Raw genomic sequence first — 24597 nt, forward strand, 5'->3', positions numbered from 1 at the left:
TCTAAAAAATGATGAAAGGCCCTATCCAGAAAGCATCAAATTTCCCATGGTTGCCTTTCTTTTCCTTCAATGCATCACATTTCAGCACTAAGTCACCAACCTGAAAATTATCTGTCTTTGTCTTCCTGTCAAAAGCATGCATGATCTTTTTCTGATGTGCTGCAGCCTTTTCAATCAGCTTTTCTCTAATCTGATGTACCTCTGTTAAATCAGTAATCCTCTTTGCCATTTCTTCTTGCTCATTCTGATCTTCTTGAAGGAATTTTGCCACAGGGAGACTTAACTGAATTGGGAATACAGCATCAGTGCCATATACCAGCTTGAAAGGAGAATTCCCTATGGATTTCTTAATGGTCACTCTATCAGCCCACACTGCATACTTGAGCTTAGAATCTCAATTCTTTTTATTGTCCTCTAACAACTTCTTAATTATCCTTATCAGGCTTTTATTAGAGGATTCTGCTAGACCATTTCCTTGAGGATAGTATGAGGTGGAATGAACCAGTTTAATACCCATTGCATTACACATTTCCACAAATTCCTTTGCCCTGAAAGCTGTTTCATTATCTGTGACTAATTTATGTGGGAAACCAAACCTGGTAACGATATTTTCAATTAAAAACTTCATGACCACCTTATGATCAGCCTTCCTGGTAGGGACTGCTTCAATCCACTTAGTAAAATAATCAGTGGCTACTAATATCCATATGTGCTGGCCACTGGAATGTGGATTGATTTCTCCAATGAAATCCAAACCCCACTGTTGAAAAGGTCCTTTTGCAAGTATTGGTTTTAAGGGCAGAGACTTCAATCATTGTTTTCCTTCAAATCTTTAGCACCTGTCACAAGATTTAACAAATAAAAATACATCAGAAAATAAGGAGGGCTAATAATACCCAGCTCTGAGGATCTTGTGGGCTGTAGTCTTCCAATAATGGTGCCCTCCACACACGCTAGAATGAAATTACCGCATAACTTCTAATGACCGTTCTTTGTCCATACACCTCAAAAGCATTTCAGATGGATCCCTCCAATAGAGCAGATTTGCATAGACACAATATTTTGTTGCCCTAAGATTGATAGTTCTGGCTTGACTTTGAGTAAATTCTGAAGGGATTTCTAGCTTCTGCAAGAAATTAATTATTGCAGAATACCAATCACAAAAAGCTATATTTTCGGCCACTGACTGCTTTCTCTCTGGTTCAGTGGCTTCCTCTTCTTCATCTGTCTAAACACTTTCTGCAGTTGTGCACAGGAAATCAATATCCAATGATCTACAATTTTCTTCAGCTAATAACTTGGCAAGACCCTGACCTCTGACAAGTTTGGTGGGATTTAATTCTATATTAAATTCAATTAGCTTTGCAATACATTTAACCCTTCTTCCATCAGCATCAGGTTGTGTTAAGACATCTTTTATTGCAGCAGAAGGTACATATGCAATTATCTTGGAATGCAAGATATAAACTCTGAAAGATTTCAAAGGTTTGATAAGGGCATATGCTTGTTTTTCAATAATGTCAGACCTCAGTTCAGCATCCCTTAAGTTTTTGTTGAAAAATGCCACTGGATGCTTTGAACCTTCTTCATCTGCTTGCAACAAAACTACTGCAATAGTGTCTTCAGAGGCAAATGAGAATATATGGAACTCCTTGCTGTAATCTGGACCTATCAAAGTGGGAGCCTCCATAATGGCTTTTTTAATAGACTCAAATGATTTTCTTGCTGCATCAGTCCATCTAACCTCTGACCCTTTCTTCAACATGGAGGTAACATGCTTCACCAGTTCTGCAAAATTTGGTATAAACCTCCTTACAAAATTAATTTTGCCCAAAAAGCACTGGATATCTTTCTTCGATCTTGGAACAGACAAAGTCTGTATTGCTTTTACTCTTTCTGGATCAATTCGGACACCTGCAACAGAAACAATATGTCCCAACAGCTTGCCTTCTTCTAAAGCAAATTGCGACTTCTTAGGATTGACTGAAATCCCAAACCTTTTACACTTCAGAAACACTTTTTTCAAATGCTCCAAATGGTTTTGATGGCTGCTGGAGTATACTGTTATATCATCAAGGTAGATAAGGACAAATTTATCCTTCTCTTCCACAAATGCTATATCCATAGCTCTCTGAAAGGTTGCTCCAACGTTTATCAATCCAAAAGGCATCTTGGCATACATAAAAGTGCCCCAAGGAGTGGTAAATGCAGTCTTCTCTTGGTCATCTGAGTGTACAGCAATCTGATTAAAACCTGAAAATCCATCCAAGAAAGACATTACTTTGGCTCCTGAGACCTTCTGTAGCAAATGCTCCATCTTTGGTAGGGGATAATTGTCTTTCTTTGAGAACTTGTTCAAGTCTCTGAAATCAACACACAGTTTGATTTCTCCACTTTTCTTCCTCACCACCACCAAATTGGCTACCCATTTTGAATATCTGAGAGGAACTATGATTTTGGTAGCCAACAACTTTTTAATTTCATTTTCAATCAGAGGAAGAAGCATCGGATTTATTGGTCTCATCTTCTGCTTAAAAGGAATGGTATCTTTCTCCAGAGGGATTTTATGTTGAACAATCTTTTTATCATAAGTTTTCAGGTCACTATATTCCCAAGCAAACACATCAGCAAATTGCTTCATTAATTTGCAGTATTCAGAACTTAGGTCAGCTGACAGATGAGTGGACAAATTTACATATCTAGGCTGACTTAAACTTCCTATATCATGCTTACATACTGCAGATTGATCTTCTTTTGGGCAGCTTTGTAAGGCACATCATTTTGGTCAAACAGTGTTTCTAGAGGAATTAAACCCTTAGGAATATGATTGCTGGGAAGCTGGACAATGTTATTTTTACCAATTTTATTTCTAAGCTGGGACTGGGGGATTTCTTGCAAGGCTTCATTTTCTTGGTCAATTTGCATTTCGGAAAACTCACCAATAACTTGAAGGAACCTATTTATTTCATCATCATCATCAAAAACTTTCAAATGTTGGACATTGTCAGGCAAGGATGGTCTATACTTCATTTGGACTTCATGCACTAGTCTGGGAGGCATTAAAGGGATAAATAGACTAGCAGAAACAGCAAGGGAATCAACAAGCTGATTTTTGGCTCTAGGGATATATGAAATACAGAAATTTTCGAAGGAATCTTTGAGTCTCCATACCTCATCTCTGTACGCTTTCAGCCTTGGGTGCTTAGCCTGAAATGTTTTATTTACTTGCTAAATGATCAAATTAACATCTCCAAACACCTTTATGTTTGTGATTCCTCTGTCTTTTGCTGCATTAAGGCCCAATAGCAGAGCCTCAGGTGGTTTAAAGTTTAAATCTTCATAAATATTGTTGTTCCAAGCTTTATAACAATATCTGGGGAGGAGTGATGGAGCGGAAGCGCTCTGCGGCCAACCGCGTAGGTTTGGGTTAGGGCAACAGACATCGGCGCGCACTGTCGAAAACCGTGAGGGTTCCGGTTAAGACGGCCTAACCCTACCTCTCCACCCTGAAGTCCGCTCCCAGCTCCTGTCTCGATTGCTTATCTGGCCCGACTTTTCAGGCTACAGCCGTCGTTTTCACCATGGATCTGGTTACTGTCGGTGATAGTATGGACACGGAAGAAGCTATTGATTTCTCCGAAGACCCGCTATCCTCCCAGATAATTTTCGACCGCCCTTATTTTTCTTCGTCGTCTGCAGCCTCCGGCCCTCTGCGTACTGAACCGCATCCCTCTCCGGCGGTCTCTATCCCGGTCCCCCCCCCATCCAGCGCTCCTGAAGGCACCATCCAATCTGACTCTGCTGGGCTAGATCTACCCCCCCTTTCTCCGGGTACCCTCCGTTTTTTATCTTCAGTCATTCCCCCATCGCCTCCCTTTGATTCGCGGCCCCAGACCTCATCCTTTCCGGCTCCATCCTCTTCTGGTCCTCCTATACCAGCGTCGACTGGTTTTGCGGTGCTTCTCCACTCTCCTTCGGGATGTTTTGAAACCCCCGCTGTCAAGGTCAGCTCTTCCAGGTCGAGCCCACAGGACTGCTCCCCGGACCCCTTAGTAAATTATCCCTCTGCGCCGCGCACGGGGAAAAAAAGAACAAAGTGCGTCAAATCTACTTCCAGGGACATCTCTATTTGGTTTGGTGAGAACATGGCCGCTGAAGAGGCCGCTAATATGGCAAATTCTATCCTTGTGGGGCATGTCCGGGGGCGTGCTTATTCTGCGACCCAGCTTACTCAGTGGGTGAAGGAGATATGGGGCGGGATTCTGAAGGAACTCCCTGAAGTTCAGGTCCTCCCTCGCGGCTGGTTTTCCCTCCACTTCGCAAAGGATAATTATACGGATCTTGTCTTGGCCAAATTCTGGCACATAGAAATGGCACCAGTGTTGCTCAAGCGATGGAGCCCTCTGTTTGATCCCGAACGTGAACAGATTAGGGCTGGGCCATTATGGGTGCGCCTCCCTGGACTTCCCCTCCAATATTGGAACGAAGAAACTTTCATCCGGATTGGGAACGCTCTGGGGACTTACCTCGATTATGATCGAACTTTCGTGGAATCCAGAAATAGAACGCTAGCTCGGATCCTGGTTCACCTGGACACTCGCGAAGGATTAGAAGAAAAAATCACTCTACATTGGGGCAAATACACTCGGGTCCAGATTCTTGACTACGAAGGCGTTCCCTACAGATGTCGACGGTGCCATAGGGTAGGGCACATCTTCAAAGACTGTCCGCTAAATCAGAGGAAAGATGAGGCTCCAGCACCCAATGCCCATATGTCGAGACCTACCTCTCCGGTTGCTCAACAAGTTCCGACCACAAGCACTCCCTCGCATGCAACCCCTCAGGCAACAGGCGAACCTCTTGGTCGTGCTACAGCTCCAGTCACCAGATCTCGGGCGGCCTCCGCAACCGCTTCTGCAGCACCTCCGGGTAAACCTCTCAATCCTTCTATGTCTGATTACTCTATGACTTCATCACCTTCTCCATCTATGACTGCTGCATTTTGTTCAATGCCTTCCCCCTTGATCATTGCCCCTACTATTACATCCTCTCATCCGCCCTCATCACCTGCATCTTCCCCTTCATCTTCCAAGGGCTCAAAGCATTCATACTTCCTTCGCCCTCGCCCTCACACCCAGGGACCTCAATCCAACATCGCCGGCCTGGGTATCTTAACCTCGGGTCTGACCTCGCTGCCTTCTCGAGGGCGAAAATCTGATCTTACTAAAGCCATCAGGCGGGCGGGGGCAGAGGTGGCCATTGGGCGTCAATCTACTATCGATGGGGTACTTAGAGCAAAGAACACCCCTGGCCATCTTCCCCCATGAGGTGCCTCTCTTTCAATTGCAGAGGCCTGGCTAGTGCCTCAAAGAAACTAGCCCTCAAGAGACTGGTTGAAACATCTCCTGTCGATATTATCATGCTTCAAGAAACGCTTGGCCCCGAGGACTCCATTTCGGCCTCACTATCATCGATCATACCTGGTTGGAAATTTTCGGCAATGGACTCCTCTGGAAGATCGGGTGGCTTAGCAATCGGATACAATCCTGTCACCATTAGGGCCCTAGGCCGATAAAGCACACCTTGTGGAGCTGGAAAATCAGAAGCAAAAGATTCTTAGGGAAAGGGAAGAATCTATCAGACTACGCAGTAGAGCAACCTGGCTTAAGGCAGGAGATGAAAACTCTCGCTTCTTTCACAATTATGCCAAGGGCAGAAAGGTCAGCAATACAATATGGAACCTCCCTATGGCCGATGGTGGAATGGCTGATACTTTCAATAAGCTATCTCAGATGGGATCATCACACTTCAGGAACCTTTACAAGCAACCTCCAGGTAACAACCTTGCTGACATTATCAACATTGCTGGACACTTTCCTAGGTTTGTTAACGAGGAGGAAGCAGAGTCCCTATTCGATCCTGTGACCCCTGAGGAACTGGAATCCACCATCAAATGGTTTAAGAAGGAGCGCAGCCCTGGTCCGGATGGATGGACCATCGAATTCTACATTGCATTTTATGAGATGATCAGCCAGGATCTTCTAAGGGTGGTTGAGGAATGTAGGATGTCAGGATCCATGTACAATGCAATCAATTCCACCTTCATTGCCCTGATCCCCAAAACTGACTCCCCTTCCTCTTTTGATGAATACCGTCCTATCTCTCTCTGCAATGTACTCTACAAGATCATCTCAAAAATCATTGCAAATCGCATTCGCCCCATTTTGTCTCGACACATTGCCCCTCAACAGTTCGCATTCCTGGAACATCGCCAGATTCATGAAGCTATTGGGGCAGCACATGAGGCCTTTCACTCTATTTAGACAAAACACCACAAAGCCATCATCTTAAAAATTGACTTGGCTAAAGCATTTGATAGGGCAAGCTGGCTCTATATTAAGATGCTCCTTATTCATCTGGGCTTCCCCCATAGATTTATCACTTGGATCATGGCCTGCATCACCACTCCCTCCTTCAGTGTGCTGATTAATGGTTCTGCATCCCAGTTCTTCCATTCGGAGAGGGGTCTCAGACAGGGGTGCCCTCTGTCCCCCCTCCTCTTCCTTATAGTCATGGACAGTCTCAGTAGGCTTATTGCATCTGCTAAGAGGAATGGAGACATCAATGGCCTCAAGATATCAGAGGACTGCTTCCTCACCCACCTCCTCTTTGTAGATGACGTTATGATATTCCTGGATGGAAGCACCCGGGACTCCCGCACTTTCTCCAATATCATCTCCCTATTCTCCTCTGCCACTGGGATGCTGGCCAACCACTCAAAATCATCCATCATTCTCTCCAGAACCACTGTCCATGAATCCCAGATAGCACTACAGCTATTCCCTTACAGCATACACCCCTTGGATCAGGGCCTTAAATATTTGGGCTATTGGATCAAGCCTAATAGTCCTAAAGTAGCAGACTGGATCTGGCTAGTGGTCAAACTAGAGAAAAAGCTCAACATCTGGAGCCATAGATACCTATCACGAGCAGGTAGACTCGTCCTGATAAAATCTGTCTTGGAAGCTACTCCGGTCTTCTGGATGGCCTTGGCATGGATCCCTCGAAGCATCCTATCTAGACTGCAGCAGACCTGCAATAGGTACCTATGGAATGGGTCAATGGAAAAGCGCATCTTTGCATGGATTGGATGGAAGAGGATTGCCATCCCAAAGAAGTGGGGAGGCTGGGGCCTCAAAGATCTCCCTTCATTCGCACAGGCTCTGGCTGCAAAGATGGGTTGGACACTAATCATTGGGGACAACTTATGGACCCATATTGTATATCACAAATATATCTGGCCTCATCAAATAATGGATTGGATCCGGCTCCCATCCTGGCCCAAAGCTGGGATATCATCTGTTTGGAAAGCACTTCTCCATGCTATTCCACTCATCAGAGATAACCTGATATGGAAAATAAACGATGGCACACAGGCTAGGATCGGGCTGGATCCATGGAACAGTAGCGGTGGAAGGCACATCTTGCCTGAAGCCCTCGTTCGTCACCTGCACTCTCAAGGGATCACTCACATTGCTGACATAGCGGAACCACAGCGCACTACCATCTTCAATCAGCAATGGAAATCGGCACAACAGATTAACATCCCACCTCTCTGGCACCAAGATTGGCAGTCTTATATAAATGCCTTATCTGAATCGCACATCAGGATCAAGCAGGGACCTGATGAGCTCATATGGTATCCCTCGGAGCATGGCACATACACCCCAAAAGCGGGATACCTATCTCTGATCGCACATAAGGCTCCGGATTTAATATCTTTCTGGTGGAATTCCATCTGGAAGTTAACTGCTCCACCAAGACAGAAATTATTTTTTTGGTGTATCCTAAAAGGGGTGGCTCCCACTGGAGAATACCTCATGAGGCGTGCGATACATGGACCGTCTTGGTGCATCCTGTGTAAGCAGTCTACTGAATCGTGCACACACCTATTCTTACAATGCACGGTCCTAGCACAGCTATGGCAAGCTATCTCCCCAGCTATTCATTTCTCTGGTAAATGGGAGGGGGTCGACATAAATCTAACATGGGAGTCGTGGTATAACCAGCATAAGAACTCAAAGCTACAGAGCCTGCCCATCATTATATGCTGGTACCTATGGTTGGCCCGAAACCGTTTGACATTCGAGGACAAAATGGTTCAGTGGCCGCATCTTACTGCTAAGATTATTGCTGTCTTCAATGACATACCTGAGCCACCGCAGCCTAAGGTCTGCCGTCCCCGGGATCCCCCTCAAATCGATCACAGCTGCCCATGGGCTTATTTCGATGGTGCAGCCCAACGACAGGGATGTGGAGGGGGCTTTCTCCTCTTCATTAACGAACAGCACTTCTATAAAGCAAAGCTAGGACTGGGTGTTGGTTCTAACAACTTTGCAGAGATCATCACCCTCCGACATCTCATTCATTTTGCATTGAGCCATAACTGCTTGCATTTAAACATATTTGGGGATTCAAAGATTGTCATTGACTGGTTTAATAATATTTCTGCTTGCCACTCGCACACACTCAGCAGTATACTGGATGAAATAAATCTACTGAAGGAATAGTTCAATAACATCTCTTGCAATCATATCTACAGGGAACACAACAACAGTGCCGACCAACTATCCAAGGAGGCTACGGTACTTCCCAGAGGCGAGTGGATGATTCAGGAGCAGCGGGGCGCAAATGCATATCAGTACTATCACCGCCCATACATAGATGCACAATATTATAGGGCAGCCAGCCCATGAACAAACAAGAACTGATATTTTTTGAACTATTTTTGTATATAGCTGATATATATTTTAACTGACAGCCCTGCGTGGCAATATGTATATATGGCGATGTAAAACATCCTGCGAGATGTTTTTTGTTTTTTGATAGACAGATATGGAACCTACAAATACCCACATGTGTAGTGGAAGAACTTCTGCATATGCAAATGCATCTACAACATGTAATTTTTCTAATTAATGAAAGATTACGATTTTTCTAGTGGAGAAAAAAAGCAGAGCCTCATACTCTACTATGTTATTAGTGACTTGAAAAGCCAACTTAAAAGACAGCTGAATGCATTTTTGCTCTGGAGATATCAGCACCACCCCAGCTCCTGCAGTCTCCCTGGAACATGCTCCATCAAAGAACATCTCCCAAACCTAACTTCCTTGCTCTTCCTCGGCCTGATTTGTTGGTTTCCTTAGCTGCATTGCGGCTTTTTGAGATTCTTCTATTTGGAGGATACATGCTCCAAAATCAGTGTCCACAACATAAATAGGATGATTTGTAGGATTCTTCTCATCACTAATGATATATGCCAACTGTCCTTTTCTGTACAACCTCCTGCTTTCCCCTCCAAAAACTGGGACAGTGGCATAAGATAGATCATTCTGTAGTGTCCCACCTAGTCTCTTAACCCATCCTCTAGACAGCAGCATGCCAAACTTAGGAGGGACATCTGCTACCACAATATCCATCATCATACTCTTCATGGGCAGCTGAGTTAAGGTAATGGCTAGATCTTTGATTAATCCTAGGCATTTCACTTTCCTTGTATCAAAAGAGAATAAATCATGATATGGTATAGTGATATCAAGGCCTAACTCTTCCATGACAGCGTTAGGCATCAAATTGTCGCTGGCCCCTGTGTCTAGCAGGCAATTGTGGAGGATTTTATCATGAATGATCAAGAAACATAAAAAGATGGAGAATTATTATCAGCAGGTTCAATCATGGAGCTAAGCACAATGGCAGGCTTGTCATCTTGCAAATTGACAGAGTCAGTGGAGGTTTGTGTGGTTTCCAGCTCAAGAGCTTCAAGGATAGGCTTTCTAAACATTTCACTCTTTACCAACTCTACCAGAGGCATATAAATTTTTATCTTCTGGACTTCTGACTCTACGTTGAAAGAGGAAAGTAGCTTATTAGAACCTCTTACCTCTTGAATTGGAGTTTTGAGGATCACTGTATCAGCTGCTGGTCTTCTCTGTCTGATATTCTGTGACTCTGTTTGGACAGCAGCTTTTTGGGCAGGATTCTCCTTGACATTTTTTGCATTTGACCTTAGATTGTATCTTTGCTGATCACCAATCTGCAGAACAGCCTCTCTTTCCCATTCTTGACTGTGTTGTTCCTACAGCAATGATTCTTCATACGCAGCCAATGTCAAAAAAGCAGCACTGCCTTTATCTTCCATGCAGTGAATTTCATCTTCATCTTCTTCAAATTGTTCCTCCTCCATGACTACATTTTGGAAAGGAGCTTTAACCTTCTGTTCTTCTTTTGATTCTTCACCCCTCTGAGTAATTTGCAACTGTTCATTTTCTCTTCTGAATGGATTTATATTTCTTGGAGCAAATGCGTTCTGCTGCCTTGTTTTTCCTTAATTTTGCTCAACTTTCAGCTTAGAAATTTCAGCAGCCAATGACTCTATCATCTTAGTCATTTTATCTAATTTAGGCTCTGAAGATGATGTAGAGGAGGTAGAAACCTGACCTCTCTGCCTCCTTCTGTCAGCTTGACTTTTGAGTTTTTCTGCAGCCATGATATTAGACTCTACTTCTAGGGCTTCATCCTGCATGTCTGCCAGCGTAGCACATCTCCTTTCTCTCAACAATAGGCAGAAATCAGAGTCAAAAGCATTGGCATAAGTGAGTTTGGAAGAGGGGGGGGTAGGCTTTACCTCAGCTGGTATCTTACTATACATACGGTTGAATCTTATTAAAATCAGGCAATGATTCCCCATTTTCCCTCTTCCGGTTACCAAACTCAGTATGGTAATACAACAAGTCTTTTTTGTCTCCCCAGTGTTTCAAAAACGCATCATCTAAGACTTCAATATCTGTTATAGATCTCTGGGGTAATTCTCTGAACCACTTCTTGGCCTCTCCATCAAGGCTCTGGACAAAAACTCTCATTCACACATCATTTTCACTTATATCTAAACTATCAGCGTAACTATAAAAGGCTTCAAGGTGTTGTTCTGTTGTTACTCCCTCTGTGCCAGTGAACTCAGGCATATATTTCTGATATTCTCCCACAGGCATAGGATTTAAAGGAACAGGGAAGATCAGGGGTCCATATCTAGCAGCAACAATTCTTTCTATCTTCGTGGGTGCTTGCTAGCCTGCCATGATTGGGATATGTGGAAGAACACTGGTAGATTGAGCAGTATGAAACAATGAAATGGATGACAGAGACAAAGGGATGTTTTGGACTGTATGGGAAGCTTTCTTTGGACTGAGATTCAAAGGGGAACTAGATTGACAAGGGGCTATATTAGTCTCTGAAGGAATTTCCTTATTAACAATGTTGGGCTCTAAATCTTCAAACTGTATATCTTCGGCTATAACTTTATCTTTCAAAGATGCATGAGATTTCTTAGGATTACCTGATCCTGATGCCCCTTCCTGTGATGCTTTCTTCGATTTGACAGTCCTCTCAGGGTTAGGCACTGGTTCAGCTGCTAATTTCTGAGGATTTCTTCGAGTATGTCTCACAAACTGAGCCAAAACTTCAATGTGGAGTCGCCAAAGGTTGGTCTTCCTCCAGTGGAGTCGCCAGATAGATGATTACAACCAGAATATGTGCTCAAACCTTGTCTATCATCAAAGCTTGCAACTGTGTCGTTCTCCCAAGGAAGCTGAGCTTCAATTCTTCTCTCCCGGGCAACGGCACCAATTAATGTTATCACCCCGAGAAACTCTCCTAGGTTGTATATCAGAGATGCTCGGGAACATTACAAACTCAACAAAAAATGTTGGAAAATGGTGGATGAATGGAAGGAATGATGCATATTCAAGCTAGATAACCACTTCTACTATGCTTAACCCCAGACATGGGTGAACACCCCCAAACTATAAGGCTTTAGACCACCAATTACTCATAGTTGAAGAACAAGTGAAGATGGAGAATACTGACCATACCAGCAGATGCACAAGACCATGTGATGGCTGGTTGCAACTAGTAGAAAGGTCTGTAAATCTATTTTCTAATTCACAGATAGGATGATAGCTCTCTGGCATTAAAATAACAGAAACCTGCATACAAATTCAATGATACATACTAGATTCTAACACAGAGGTGGGATGACAGCCCCTCTAATGCTAAACATCAAGAGCACATGAAAAATGCATAACAGGCACAGCCTGGAACAAAGAAGAAGTGGAAAGTGAGCAATTAACAGCAAAAGAAGCTTGCATTAGCTGAAAATGAAGACCAGACGCTGCAGGTATCACAGTAGTTACAGTCTCCAGAAGTTGAACTTTACATCAAAATAACATTCATCAACCCTCATTACATTTTGTTTCTGGGTATATATGGAGGTTGATTACAAAAATATCTGCTATCCTATGCGTGGAGGGGTCATAATGGACCACCAACCACATTAACTGTTTGATATGGGTCTCTAATACAATCTGACTGTTTTAATGAACAAAAAGCCCCTTTCTGGTACTCTATTGTACTTCACGAACCGGTGGAGTGCTATATTGAAGGAATTCCATAACTGCTGAAGGTGTTTAACTACTCGAGGCTGTACTTTCCTTCCTTAGTTATGCTGTCTCTTGAATGAGGTAGTTGAGGATTAACTATGAAGAGCGTTGGTGGGTGATCGCCTTCTTCCTTCGGATGCACGGGACAGGCCAAAAACATAATGACTGCTTGGAAAATAAACGAAAGGTTGGGAATGAATACCAGCCATTGGATGGAACTGGCAAACGGCTGAGATCTGATGGCGAGAGGTGATGGGAAGACGCGGGGCGGAGTAGCTATGAACCGTCAGATCACATATACGGATGGCGGAGATGATTTGACAGGGAGTATCGAGAAGACACGTGGATGGACAAACGAGGGCCGTCGGATCGTGGGCGGGCAGATCCGACGACTGACAAGCGGCCAACATGCGCAGGCGATAACGAGCGGGGATCGGCTGGACGGGCGGTAAATGGTTTTCCCCACACCGCTTACGGGAATGGGGGGTAAACGTACAGTGGGGGCGCGATGCAATAAGATTGAGACGCGTGGCGGATGTGACGGCGGGGAAACTGCTTTCCCCGCTGACTAACAAGCGTGCACGGTACGAGAGCGGAAGCTGCGGATACAATCGGATCGCGAGGTGGAGGATCAGATGGCGGGGGTAAAAGCACGTGTTTTGATTGATGTGACAGGGGAGGGTCTCGGCGGTAACGCTTTTTGTGTATGCGCGAGGTTATATGACCATGGTTTCATAGGTTTAGTTTTACGCCCGGGACCCGAGGGAAAAAGATTTATACGAGGTTTAATAAGGATTATAGAGGAAAATATGAATGACAGGGTTAATGGAGAATAAGAAGAATGAAGGGGCAACAAGGAATGGAGGGGTTTAGGAAGGGAAACAGAGATAGCAAGGTGCAAGGAAGTAAGCGGGGAACAAGGGAAAGGTGAGGATAACCACTGAAGACTACCCCTTAGGAAGGGAAACAGAGATAGCAAGGTGCAAGGAAGTAAGCGGGGAACAAGGGAAAGGTGAGGATAACCACTGAAGACTATCTCTGAGCCAGCAACCCAGGACCAAGCTTATTCCTCCTCCTAGAAAAACAGCAACATGTAGCAGAGCTAACACATACCACCATCATGATACCTCCTCCTCCATGGTAATACCCTGCGACTCCAACCGACACTTCTGAGAACTGACACCTCTGACTCACACCTCCACTCTCCCGCTCTCTACTTACCACGTTATCGCCTCTGCCTTCCAATCGACCATAACTCTCCTTCCTTCATCCCTCAGCCAGCGACCCATAGTCGACCCCTTGCACAGAGATCCCTTGAGAGCAAGCCGACTCCAGACCTCGCCTTCCAAAACTGGTTTGGATTATTCAATATTAATTCCGGTTTGTGGTATGGCAGTGTGATTGACCTTAGATTCGACTATTGCTAGGCGGGCTCGGAAGAAATCACAGTCAGTAAACACAAGCATAAGCGAATTCAGAGATCTGCTCTTCCCTGATCGTAGATGCCAAACGACTCTTGGCATTCCCTGGCCAAACGATTTTGCTCTATGATAAAGCATTACGAGGTTGTGAGTTAAGACCACACCTCCATGATTTTTGCGATATAGAGGTATGGAGTATCATGTGAAGCCATCAGTGAGTGCATATTGATATGGTGGTTGTTGTTTTCTCTAACAGATTTCACCCATAATATTCTTTGGGGAAGCTTCCATTCGAAATAGTGCAAAATATGCGCTACGACAAACTCTAAAACTCGCATTCCCAAGTCTTGTCTAGGACATCCTCTTCTGCTTGCTCCGAACGGAATCGACTTAAAATTTTCAACCTCTGAATCGATGGAGCTTCCATCTTCCATGAATCTCTCTATGCATCCATGACTGTCATTCAGATATGGCGTTGAAGTGCCCTATGATGACCCTAGAAATTATGTTTGCGTGTAAATGTGGTGGGGACAAATTTCTGAGTAGCTAAAGCGTGAGCATATCATTGTTTGAAGGGCGTATTCCTCATCTAAAAGCCACTGCTTATTACAAATTGTTTGTGGGCATTACCTCTAAATTGGGATGTAGAATCTCTCTTTACCTATGCTTCCATTTCGTGGGCAGCATACATCATAAACAAATGCAGGAGGAGCAGTCACTTAATGGCTATTGCATTTAATTTCTGAAGTTTCTATTGAAAAATACAAGTTTATTTGGAGACTATGAGTGCATGTGGAAGCCTTAAAAGCATTGTACAGTGAATAAACTTATGAAAATCACCCATAGTGGAGAACATTGTGGCAGAAATCATTTGCATATCAGGGTTTATCTACTAAGACAATGTCCAAACTTGAAGATGCATTAAAGTTATTGAATATCCTAATACATTCCACCGTAGATGAGATGGTAAACATCAGCAAGGGCAATCTTTCCGACATTAAAATATGTCTGCAAAATGTAAAGGAAAAGAATGAATTTTTGCAACTAGAGTCTCAAATCCAGCGAGATGAGTTACAACAGAAAAGGCATAATTCTGAATTGTTTTATGTTCAGAACAATCCTCTGTTAAACATTGAGACAGCCACCCATCAGTAGCAAGTCAATATTGTTGAAGTTCATTCAGATTTAGTACCCAATGAAGCAGCAGTTGTACATGCAGATGTAGAAGTTCAGTTTGCACTTCCCAAACCCATCATCAAACCGTGGGAAGAGCTTGTCCATAACAAGCACAGAACAGGTTTTGGATATGATAAGGAAGTTTCCTTTCATATTCCAAATTACTCAAAGCCCATTTAGTTTCAGAGTGCTAGATTCCTTCATGACAGTTCACCTTCAACTGTTCCAGATTATGCCCCTCTTCCACGGCAACAATAGCAGATTGTGAAATGCCAACACTGTGACCGAGTTGGCCATATGAAAGATCAATGTTTTGATCTTCATCCATGTAAGCATTGTCATAAAACCAGTCATTCTTCAAAAAGATGCTTCAGAAACAAACCTCCTGCAAGAACAAAGATTCATCTTGGATGGATCGCTTCTTGGCAATGGGCATCAACAGCGAAGAAGATATTTCAGTCATATGTCTGAACTTGTTCTAGAGTATTGAATAGTCTTGCAGTGGAGTTTTCTCCATCATCTCACCTTGTATCTAACAGGGGGGAAATGATGGTCATCTACAAGTTTCAAAGCCACATCAAGCGAGCCTGAGCCACAACCTGCCATACTATATTCAAAGTTGTAGCCAGAGACAAATATGCCCCTGAGCATGCCTTCAGTGGGTGATACCTCTTCAAAGAATTGGGGACACTTCCTCTAGCAAAAGACTTCAACTTCTTGTCAGTTTTGGAAGAGTTCCAAGAATTGCATTAAGCATTCGAGAGTTGTTGGTCATCCTTAAACCATCACAGGTTGAGACCTCTCTTTTTAGGTTGAGGTTCTCCCTTTTATGCGAGGTGAGACCTCCCTTTCATGGTTGAAGGTTTCCCTCCTCAAAACATCAAGAGCACTTCCTCATGGTTGAAGGTCTCCCTCTTCAAAACATCATGAGCACTTCCTCTAGCAGAAGACTCGAGCTTCATGCCAGACTTGGAAGAATTCTGGGAACTGCACTAAGTGTTCCAATGTTGGTGGTCATCCTTAAACCACCTCCCTTTATACCAACATTTCAGAGAGCACATTCAACGTAGTGTTGCCATGCATTTTTGCACGTTTTGTATTACAACTCTCTTCTTGGACTCATACATAACCCTTCGGATTAAGAAGGGAATGTTGGACACCTAATCCTCTTAGGGTTGGTGTGGACGCTGAACAGCCAAAAGGAGTCCAAGGGACCACTTGGAATATGAAACCAAAAATCACTCCTACGTATTATAAATATGTATCATTGTGAATAAAAAATACAATCTCATGTTTATCTTTCCTATTTTGTTTCTGCCATGTGTGCGTTTAACAAAAAAAATAGATTTTAAACAACAAATCTAATAAAAAATGTTTAACCAAAAATCTAAAATGTATAATAATTACACAACACCTTTACTGACTAAGTTTAAAGATAGCCAAAATCGCTGAACAAAACTCCACCATAAATGAGATTATAACAAATATTCCTTCGAGAGAATTTTGGACAGGATTTTCGGAAAATAAAGTCCTCAGATAAGAGCCCAAACATACCTTCAGAAAACTAACTGGAACATGGTCGTAAATATGCGTATTTTGACTCTCAAGGCATTATAATTGTAAATGGTGTTTGCATTTTCTTACAGTGACTTTTGCCCCTTTTAGATTTTTCGAAACATGTGAAACTGTCGCTTTATCCTTTTATAACTCCAGCATGTGTGCCTCTGTAGCTGCATCAAATAAAAATCACAGAGACTCTCAATACAAATCATGCAGGCTGGCAGGCAAGCATTGAATGAGTGCTCATGCTCTTTGCAGTGAGTCTGTTCCCTCAATTCAACCATTTCAACTGAAAATACTTCGGGAAAATAACAACTGCTCTGTCATAACTGTGCGGGTTTGATTCCCAATGCACCCCGACTTACTGCATGCTCTCTGTTTCAAATCTAGATGGGAGTCCCTTCGAGCAACATACTCAAGGAGTCTCGATCCCACTCCGGTCGAAAAAAGAGGGTTTTCTGTTAAAATCAACGGCAACAAAAAGAAAAACCCTAATCATATTCAAACACTTGCTTTTACTCTCTTGCAATCTATGACAAATAAAATCTCATCCAACAACTGCCAAACCCAAAGGAGGTGGGGTCAGTACGTCCCCACAAGGGATCCTGAAAATCTGACGTGCTGGTTAGGGCCATGATCTACAAGATTGCCTTTACACTTTCAACAAAATATATAATCTAGTGTTGAACATAGTATGCTTGGTGATGGTCAGGTGGGTTCCATGAAATCCGAGCCACAACACCCACTCACTCTGGGATAACTTATCCTCCAAGAATCTTATCCTCCGAGTCGTTCCCATAACGGTTTTGCTTTTCAAGATCTGGCCAATTCTGCTGCAGTATTTAATGATGATCCATCTGCTACTTCTGCAATATAAATATTGCATCTGCTTACTTTCCAGATAAACTCTAAGCAACTTTTTATCTTTTAATTATATCCTGTGAAGATGAGAGTAATATCATTACCTTTACTTTTCTATGACAGTGCATTTTATGGATAAGCCATTCCAGGCTTCAATATCTTCCCTGGCCATATCCAAAGAGAAGTACCTCTGAGAACATATTCGTCCACGAAACATGTCAGTTTAGCATCACTTTATATAATTCTTATATCATATCCACCTGTTTACAGTGCAAGTTTTGATTTCTCTATTTCTGATTTAATTTGAAGAGCGTTGGATGATATATTTTTAAAATGGGAGGGGCTAATTCCATTTAGAAGCATTTATGGGCCCTGAGCGTTGGATGATATATAGTCCTTCCTAATGTACAATTTTTTCCTTTTTCTTCTGAATTTCTAAATTTTTATCCTTTTTCTTCTGAATTTCTAAATTTTTAATTTCCTTCAAAATTAGGTTAGCCAGCTTCAAAATTAGGTTAGCCAGGATATTCTGTGGATCCAAAGCTACTAAGCAATTTTGTGAATTTTAAGTAACAACTATTTTGTGAATTTTAAGTAACAACTATTTTTTAGTGAATTCATATCGTAGGAAACCATGAATTAGAGATCCAGGGCCAAAAGGATACATCCACCTCGATAATGTAAAATATAAATAAATTTTTATAGTCAAAAAGTCCGTTATCTCCATTAAAAAGTGAAAGTTAAAAAGGATGAGCTACCCAAATGGTGATAACTGTCAAATCCTTAAATTCTAATCATGTCCATTGGTCCACACCTATTTTGATTTTCAAAAAGATAAATAGTTACATGTATATTTTATTTAGATTAATCATTATACAGTTAATTCTGATTTACATGGATATGTTCTCTTTACCATGGCAAATGGTAAAAACTAAATTTTGATCATCTTTTGTTATTTTCCTGGATCAAGGTATCCTTTTCTTTTTGTATTTGATTTAATTCATGCGGTCTTTCTTATAATGAGTTTGTTATTTTCCTGGCTCAAGGTGTCCTTTTCTTTTTGTATTTGATTTAATTCATGCGGTCTTTCTTATAATGAGTTTTCATAGATGCAATCTTTTCCCCAAGATCAAATCAAGAGACAGATGTTTGTTAAGAACTTGTCACTAGAATTATATGAGCACAAAGCTCTCATTCTCCTCTAATAACTCATAGATGCTGATAACCATGTAATAATATCTTAAAAATTGTTCTGAGCTCTCAAATGCATTATGCAAGTGCAGCATTATTTGGAATGTTCTAACATAATGAGAATACTCTGCAAGATGTAACGCAAATAAGGTAAGTTGGTCTAACAATGTTTCCAACACAAATCACTTGGTATACCAATGTTTACAATGCATGGTTTAACAGATACAATTAATAGCACATTCTTTAATAAAACATTTTTATTTCTGGACATATTGTATAGCAATGCTATTGCAATGTACGCCATTGTAATAATTGCATTGCCAAAATTACAAGGTGAAGAGGAAAAGCACATATAATAAGCTCTGACAGATCCCTAGCATTACATTATTTACATACATAACCTCAGTCTATACATACTGAACCATACAAGAGCTCGCAAATTTTTGGTCAGCTGTCAGTGTGACCATTGCGGCAATTACACAAAACATACAATCTGCAGCCCACACCAAACACAACAAATGCATATAACTAGATAACCATTACTTGATGGTCTGACCACTCCTCGATTTATCACTTTAGATAGTCCGTCTTTATTTCCATTAGCAGAGACCGCGGCTAAGTAATTATCATTTGTACCTGAAAAAAATCATATAACTATTTACATAAAAGTTGATCATTCTAAGAACGAAGGACAGGATACATCAATGACTTAACCAAGTTAATGCAAACCACAAACGTTTAGAGTATATCACTGCTCCTAGACTGGGATTTAGCCTATACTTTTGTCTGCATTACATTCTCAACATTGCCATTCCAGTTCTGTTTACCATTTTCTTAATGCAACGAGAAGAAAGACAATAGCAAATCTAGACATCTGGTGAATAGTTTCCCAACCACTGATTTGCCAGTAGGTTTAATTGCATATATACCTGTGATTGCTGCAGGAAGTAAACCATCCCGACTAGTCTTTTTAATAATACAGGGAGCCTGTTGCAGTTAATGCCAGGGTTAGAAGAGAATCCATCTGAGTTTTGTTCCACAAAATTTCACCATTTGACCTAAATCTCAAATCATACCTTCCCACCAATTTCCTCTTGAAGCACCCATATTGGACGGGTTTGTGTCATCCTCTGTATTATCCTTTTTCATCTGTTGTTTAAAGTTGTACAAGCATTTAAAATTTTCAAGTCAATGTCTGATCAGATACAAACTGGTACACTAGAGCTAGTCTTTTTCTGAAGACAAATTATTGCATTATAATTTAGGTGTCTTTTTAAAATAAGTGTATCTATCGAGTACCCACCCCAAGCAGGCTGTCTGTTTTTGTAGTAGAAGGATCACAACACAGATCAGGCCCTCCATAGTACAAAGAAGAACCGAGGAAAGTATCATTAACGTTCTGATTCCTGCCATGAAGGCTTCCACTATGACCTTGACCCTTTTGTGAGTTACTGCCTGCAGAAATGCAATGAGAAAATTTGAAAAAGAAAACTAGAATGACAAGCAAAAAAAGTTGTAACTAGTCATTTATATGCCCCATGAGAAAGGGTCTGGAGCCTATTTGGTGGATGAAAATGAGTACCACTGCTAATTTAACTCTGAGGAACATAATTTCAATCCATGGAAAATTTTAGGGGCTAATATTCACAAGTGGGCTAACTTTTCATGATTTTTCCCAAAAAAAAGATTCGCTAATTTCCATTTCTTCTAAAAATACTTGCCTAAATTTTACAGTAAAAAATTATTTTACCCTAAAAATCGCCCAAATTATATAGACTCTACCTATAAAATAATTAGAAATTTATATATTTTAATAAAGATATGAACAAACAGTTTATAGTTTTTATATTAGACACTAGACACTAGTGATATTTGCCAAGATTTATAAAGTTTAAAATAATTTTTCATCCTTAAAATTTTCTCAGCTTCAATCAGAGAAGGAAACGAAAAATATGTTGAACAATCACAGACATTAGATAACGCAGTACCGTTTCTTTGATAGTGTTCAATTCTAATGTAATGAATATCTGGTCCTTCACAGCCTTTCAACAAGTAACCACTAGGCTTGACAATACATCTGACAAGATCCAAGCCTTTTTACTAGATATAAACGACATTTTGACATAACCCTGATCAAATATTATCCGATGACACATGCCTGGTAGAAAAGGCTACTGTAATTTCATAGTTGATAAAAAAAAATATTATGTGATGACACATGCCTGGTAGAACAGGCTACTGTACTTGCATAATAGATAAAAGAAAAGGACCTTTCAGTTGAAGTCATTAATTGTTTAGCTTTAACTGGATGGCACCTATATGTCTCAAGACACGGGCACCTCATGTCCATCCAAATTAGTTAACCTTTAGCTAAGCCACAGGATCTTGTACAATTACAACTAAAACTAACAAACATAAGGAGCATTCCCACCCTAAGAACCTCTGGCATCTATTGTTTCCAGCACATAAATGTTCAGAAAAGTAGCACTGAACATGAGACATGGTATGAATTATGTGTTATGCTATTAACTTTAAATAGAAGGCAGTGAAAATACTAGAAGGATGATATCTACTCTATTATTTCAATGTAAGAAAAGAACATAGAGACAGACATCTCATGAAGCAGACTTAACACATGAAGTAAGCGTTGAGTTCAGAATAGAAGTACTAAGTAGCTTAATAATATGGGAACTAAGAAGCCTCCTTGTAAATGAATTTAACAGAGAAAACAACTCTATGTTTATTGCCCTAGAAACAACAACAAAACATTTGCATACCATTTAGACCTTGACTGGCTCTTGCAACCAAATGCCCCAGACTGGAACTTCTTTGTGCACCAGTTCCATTGTGGTTAGTTGATTCGCTACCCACTGTCTGCAATTGAATCAAGATTCAATTAGCTTCCACTCAAAAATCATTAACCGGCAAAATAGGGAGATTTTACTCAGACTGCTAAATGCAAACCTCCATGAAGAAAGCTTTACATACCAACCAATCTCTGTTTACATACCAACCAATCTCTGTATGTCTACAAGATACTCCATGCCATTAAGACAATTAAAATTAAATCGCCCAAATATAGTGCAGTTGCTATGTCAAAATGCCGTGTAGGTCTCATGCAGATGAGAATGCAAAGCGTAGAATAGAAGTGATTGTGTCAGATGAGGGGCGTTGGAAGAGCCAAAATGCTCTGCAATGTGAAGAAGAACCTTTGCATGTGTTGGGAAATCACAACATTTATCATAAACTCGACTAAACCTCTAAAGGGTCTGTGACAAATGCATTCCAGCATAAGCAACAACATCATATTCAAAGTATAACAGGAACTTCCTCATGTACTAAGGCCATAGATATACATATTTGATTTTAGGACCTGCCCCAACGCCATAGATATAGATATTTGATTAAAGAACAATGTCATTGAGATTTGATTTTTGAGATCTGCCCTAAGGCCATAAGGATTGGATTGGTGAAACTCATGGCTGAAATTCAAATCCGTGCTTATTAGGTACCCATGTTCTCACCATGACTGCGCAGGTAGAACCATAGCAGCTTGGGAGGCCTGCACTGCATGCCACATCCACCATCTCACTGTGGTTGCATATGAGGTCTACAAGAACACCACCAATATCTCACCCTGAGTTCTTGAGAGGTCCAACACGCTTATGAATTCATGATTTCACCTACAGCTATTCTAGTGACCCAAAGCATTCTGCAATCAACTCCCAGTAAGGAGGGTTATAGGTCAACGCCCATTAATTAGCATCTGCGTGCAGGTCTGTCCCTTCTTCTCCCATAATTTTCAATAAATAGGACCTAAAATTACAAGCAAAATCATGGATCCTTGTGACACATATAATAATCAAAATTCAAGGCAAAAAAAGAAACATGGTGAGCGAGCTCTCTAGAGAATTAAAGGTCTTGAGTTCTGGAAACAGCGCGACTAATCACAACGCGAGCGAACCTCTATAAATCCAGCCTACTATAGTCTTCAAATGCTTAAATTCAATTCCTAGAGAACATATATACCAAATCCAAGCAACCATAATTTTTTTTTTGAAAACTTGTAAAAAATTCATAAGAGGATAAACTAGTATTTGTTATCCAATTGCAGGCGATAATTCATCCAGATTGGGTTGACAAATACCTCGTCCTCAAGTGTTTGGCGTGTGAAGATAGAACTGGAATTGGAGTTGGAGTTTCCCAACGACCCGAACAGGCCTCCGCTTGTCCCGCGTGCCGAACGCTCCCCTCCAAACAGATCACAAATTGATGAAGGAGGAGGAGGAGAAGAAGTGGTCGTCGACCTAACCTTTCTTCCAGAACCAGAGCCTGAACCTTCCATCACAATTTAACCAACAGAGAGAAGAAGAGCATGCAAATGCAATGAAGAGATGGATTGGATTGGGGATGCAAGTTTTGGGGTGCATGGAAACGTATTTATAGAGGACGGGCAGGCTTCTTTATGCACTCGGATTTTGAGTTGAGTTGTCTTGTGTTGCTGGGCCATTCCGGATATATCGTCCATCGTGTGGGATGGAAGGGAATTCATTCAAATTCAATTCCAAGAATCCTCTCTCCCCTTAACCCCAACACAACATTATTGACTTCTTTACTGGGCATGGGCATGGACATGACCCACAAGATAAGAAGATTCATTCATTCTTTCGTTTCCAACTTTTCGATGTTCAGTCTCCACCTGTTCATCAAATTTTCATCGTACTATTATTCAGGATAAGTATTATCTGGTGTGGAGGTTTAATAGCTCCTAACCCATGTCTATCTATTTACCCTGCATTCTAACTTCCCACGTCTACTCAATGTCTAGGGATTTGAAGATTTTGCCATGTGGTGGAGAGATCATTGTGAAAATAAAATTGCCACGTGGAATGGAAGTTGGGCATTCCGTTACGGGTACAACATCTCGATTGAATTTTTTTTTTCACTGTGAATTTTTTTTTCTCCACTTTCAATTTTAGATGGGCAGTTTGTTTCTTTTAAGGTTAAATTGTGTTTTTGAATAGTTATTTGGAAGGATTAAGTGGTTGTAAATATTTTTGGTCTTTCGTGATAAAGTTTAAAGAGGATAAATTTTTGGTATATTTGGTTTATTAGTTATTGGATATACTCTTATTGTTATAATGGCAATTAAGTTTGATCTTGGATCTCAATCAAATTACTCCAAAAAGTTTTTAATTCACCATGTTAATTCTGATCATTAGTATTATAATTTTTAAGTATCTACACACACTTTCGGTTTGAATCCATCACTTTTAAACAAAATGTATCTTAACCAACCTAGATCCATCTTAACTCCGGATCTACCAAGCGCACAAAAGGATCGAATCTCTTTTCACTCTAAAAGAGGTTTGCATTTCAATAGATCCGATCCATTTCAACTCTTGGTAAATCCAAAGTTAAGATGGATCTAGGTTGGTTTAATTTTCCTTTTTAAATAGACTATATTCCACATAAATACTATGGGTTCTCAGAAGGGATCAAATCTTTTTTCACTCTAAAAGAAGTTTGCATCTCAATAGATCCGATCCATTTCAACTCTTGGTAAATCCAAAATTAAGATAGATCTAGGTTAGTTTAATTTTCCTTTTTAAATAGACTATATTCCACATAAATACTATGGGTTCTCACGACTATGGATCATTTTTATTTTTAATATTAATTTATTTTAATAAAATTATTTTTATTTTTATTTTTTATTTTTTTATTTTAATAAAGTTAAAAAAACTTACATTAAAAATTAATTTATTTTTATTTAATTTTATTTAGTTAAAATGTTCAACAACACATTATGTTAGAATATTTTTACTATATTACACTAGAGAGCACTTCTTAAAAAAACTAAAATCCTCTCAACAAGACAAAACATTCAATCA

At 40.9% G+C, this 24597-nt stretch overlaps 1 protein-coding gene across 1 annotated transcript; it reads right to left on the bottom strand.

The window, feature by feature from the left end:
• Positions 1-18935: 18935 nt before the first annotated feature.
• LOC149198853 (uncharacterized) lies at positions 18936-23298 on the bottom strand. The gene is made up of 6 exons (XM_089402186.1): positions 22851-23298; positions 21481-21577; positions 20007-20158; positions 19780-19852; positions 19633-19690; positions 18936-19339 (listed from the first exon to the last, which is right to left on the bottom strand). The coding sequence occupies exons 1-5, from the start codon at positions 23046-23048 to the stop codon at positions 19674-19676; spliced, it is 537 nt and encodes a 178-aa protein (XP_089258312.1). The 5' UTR covers positions 23049-23298; the 3' UTR covers positions 18936-19339; positions 19633-19673.
• Between the last annotated feature and the right edge of the window lie 1299 nt (positions 23299-24597).

The sequence above is a fragment of the Pinus tabuliformis genome, chromosome 2_1 (genome assembly GCF_031772625.1).
Source record: "Pinus tabuliformis cultivar Carrire ecotype Pingquan chromosome 2_1, CPIR1, whole genome shotgun sequence".
Lineage (NCBI taxonomy): Eukaryota > Viridiplantae > Streptophyta > Pinopsida > Pinales > Pinaceae > Pinus > Pinus tabuliformis.

Bases quoted from the DNA above. Each gene is read 5' to 3' on its own strand.
- LOC149198853 (XM_089402186.1), bottom strand. From the start codon at position 23,048: ATGGAAGGTTCAGGCTCTGGTTCTGGAAGAAAGGTTAGGTCGACGACC. The intron at 21,578-22,850 runs GTATTTGTCAAC...ATTCAATTGCAG, and splicing joins GCCAAACACTTGAGGACGAG to ACAGTGGGTAGCGAATCAAC. The intron at 19,853-20,006 runs GTGGGTACTCGA...TTTAAACAACAG, and splicing joins AAACAGACAGCCTGCTTGGG to ATGAAAAAGGATAATACAGA.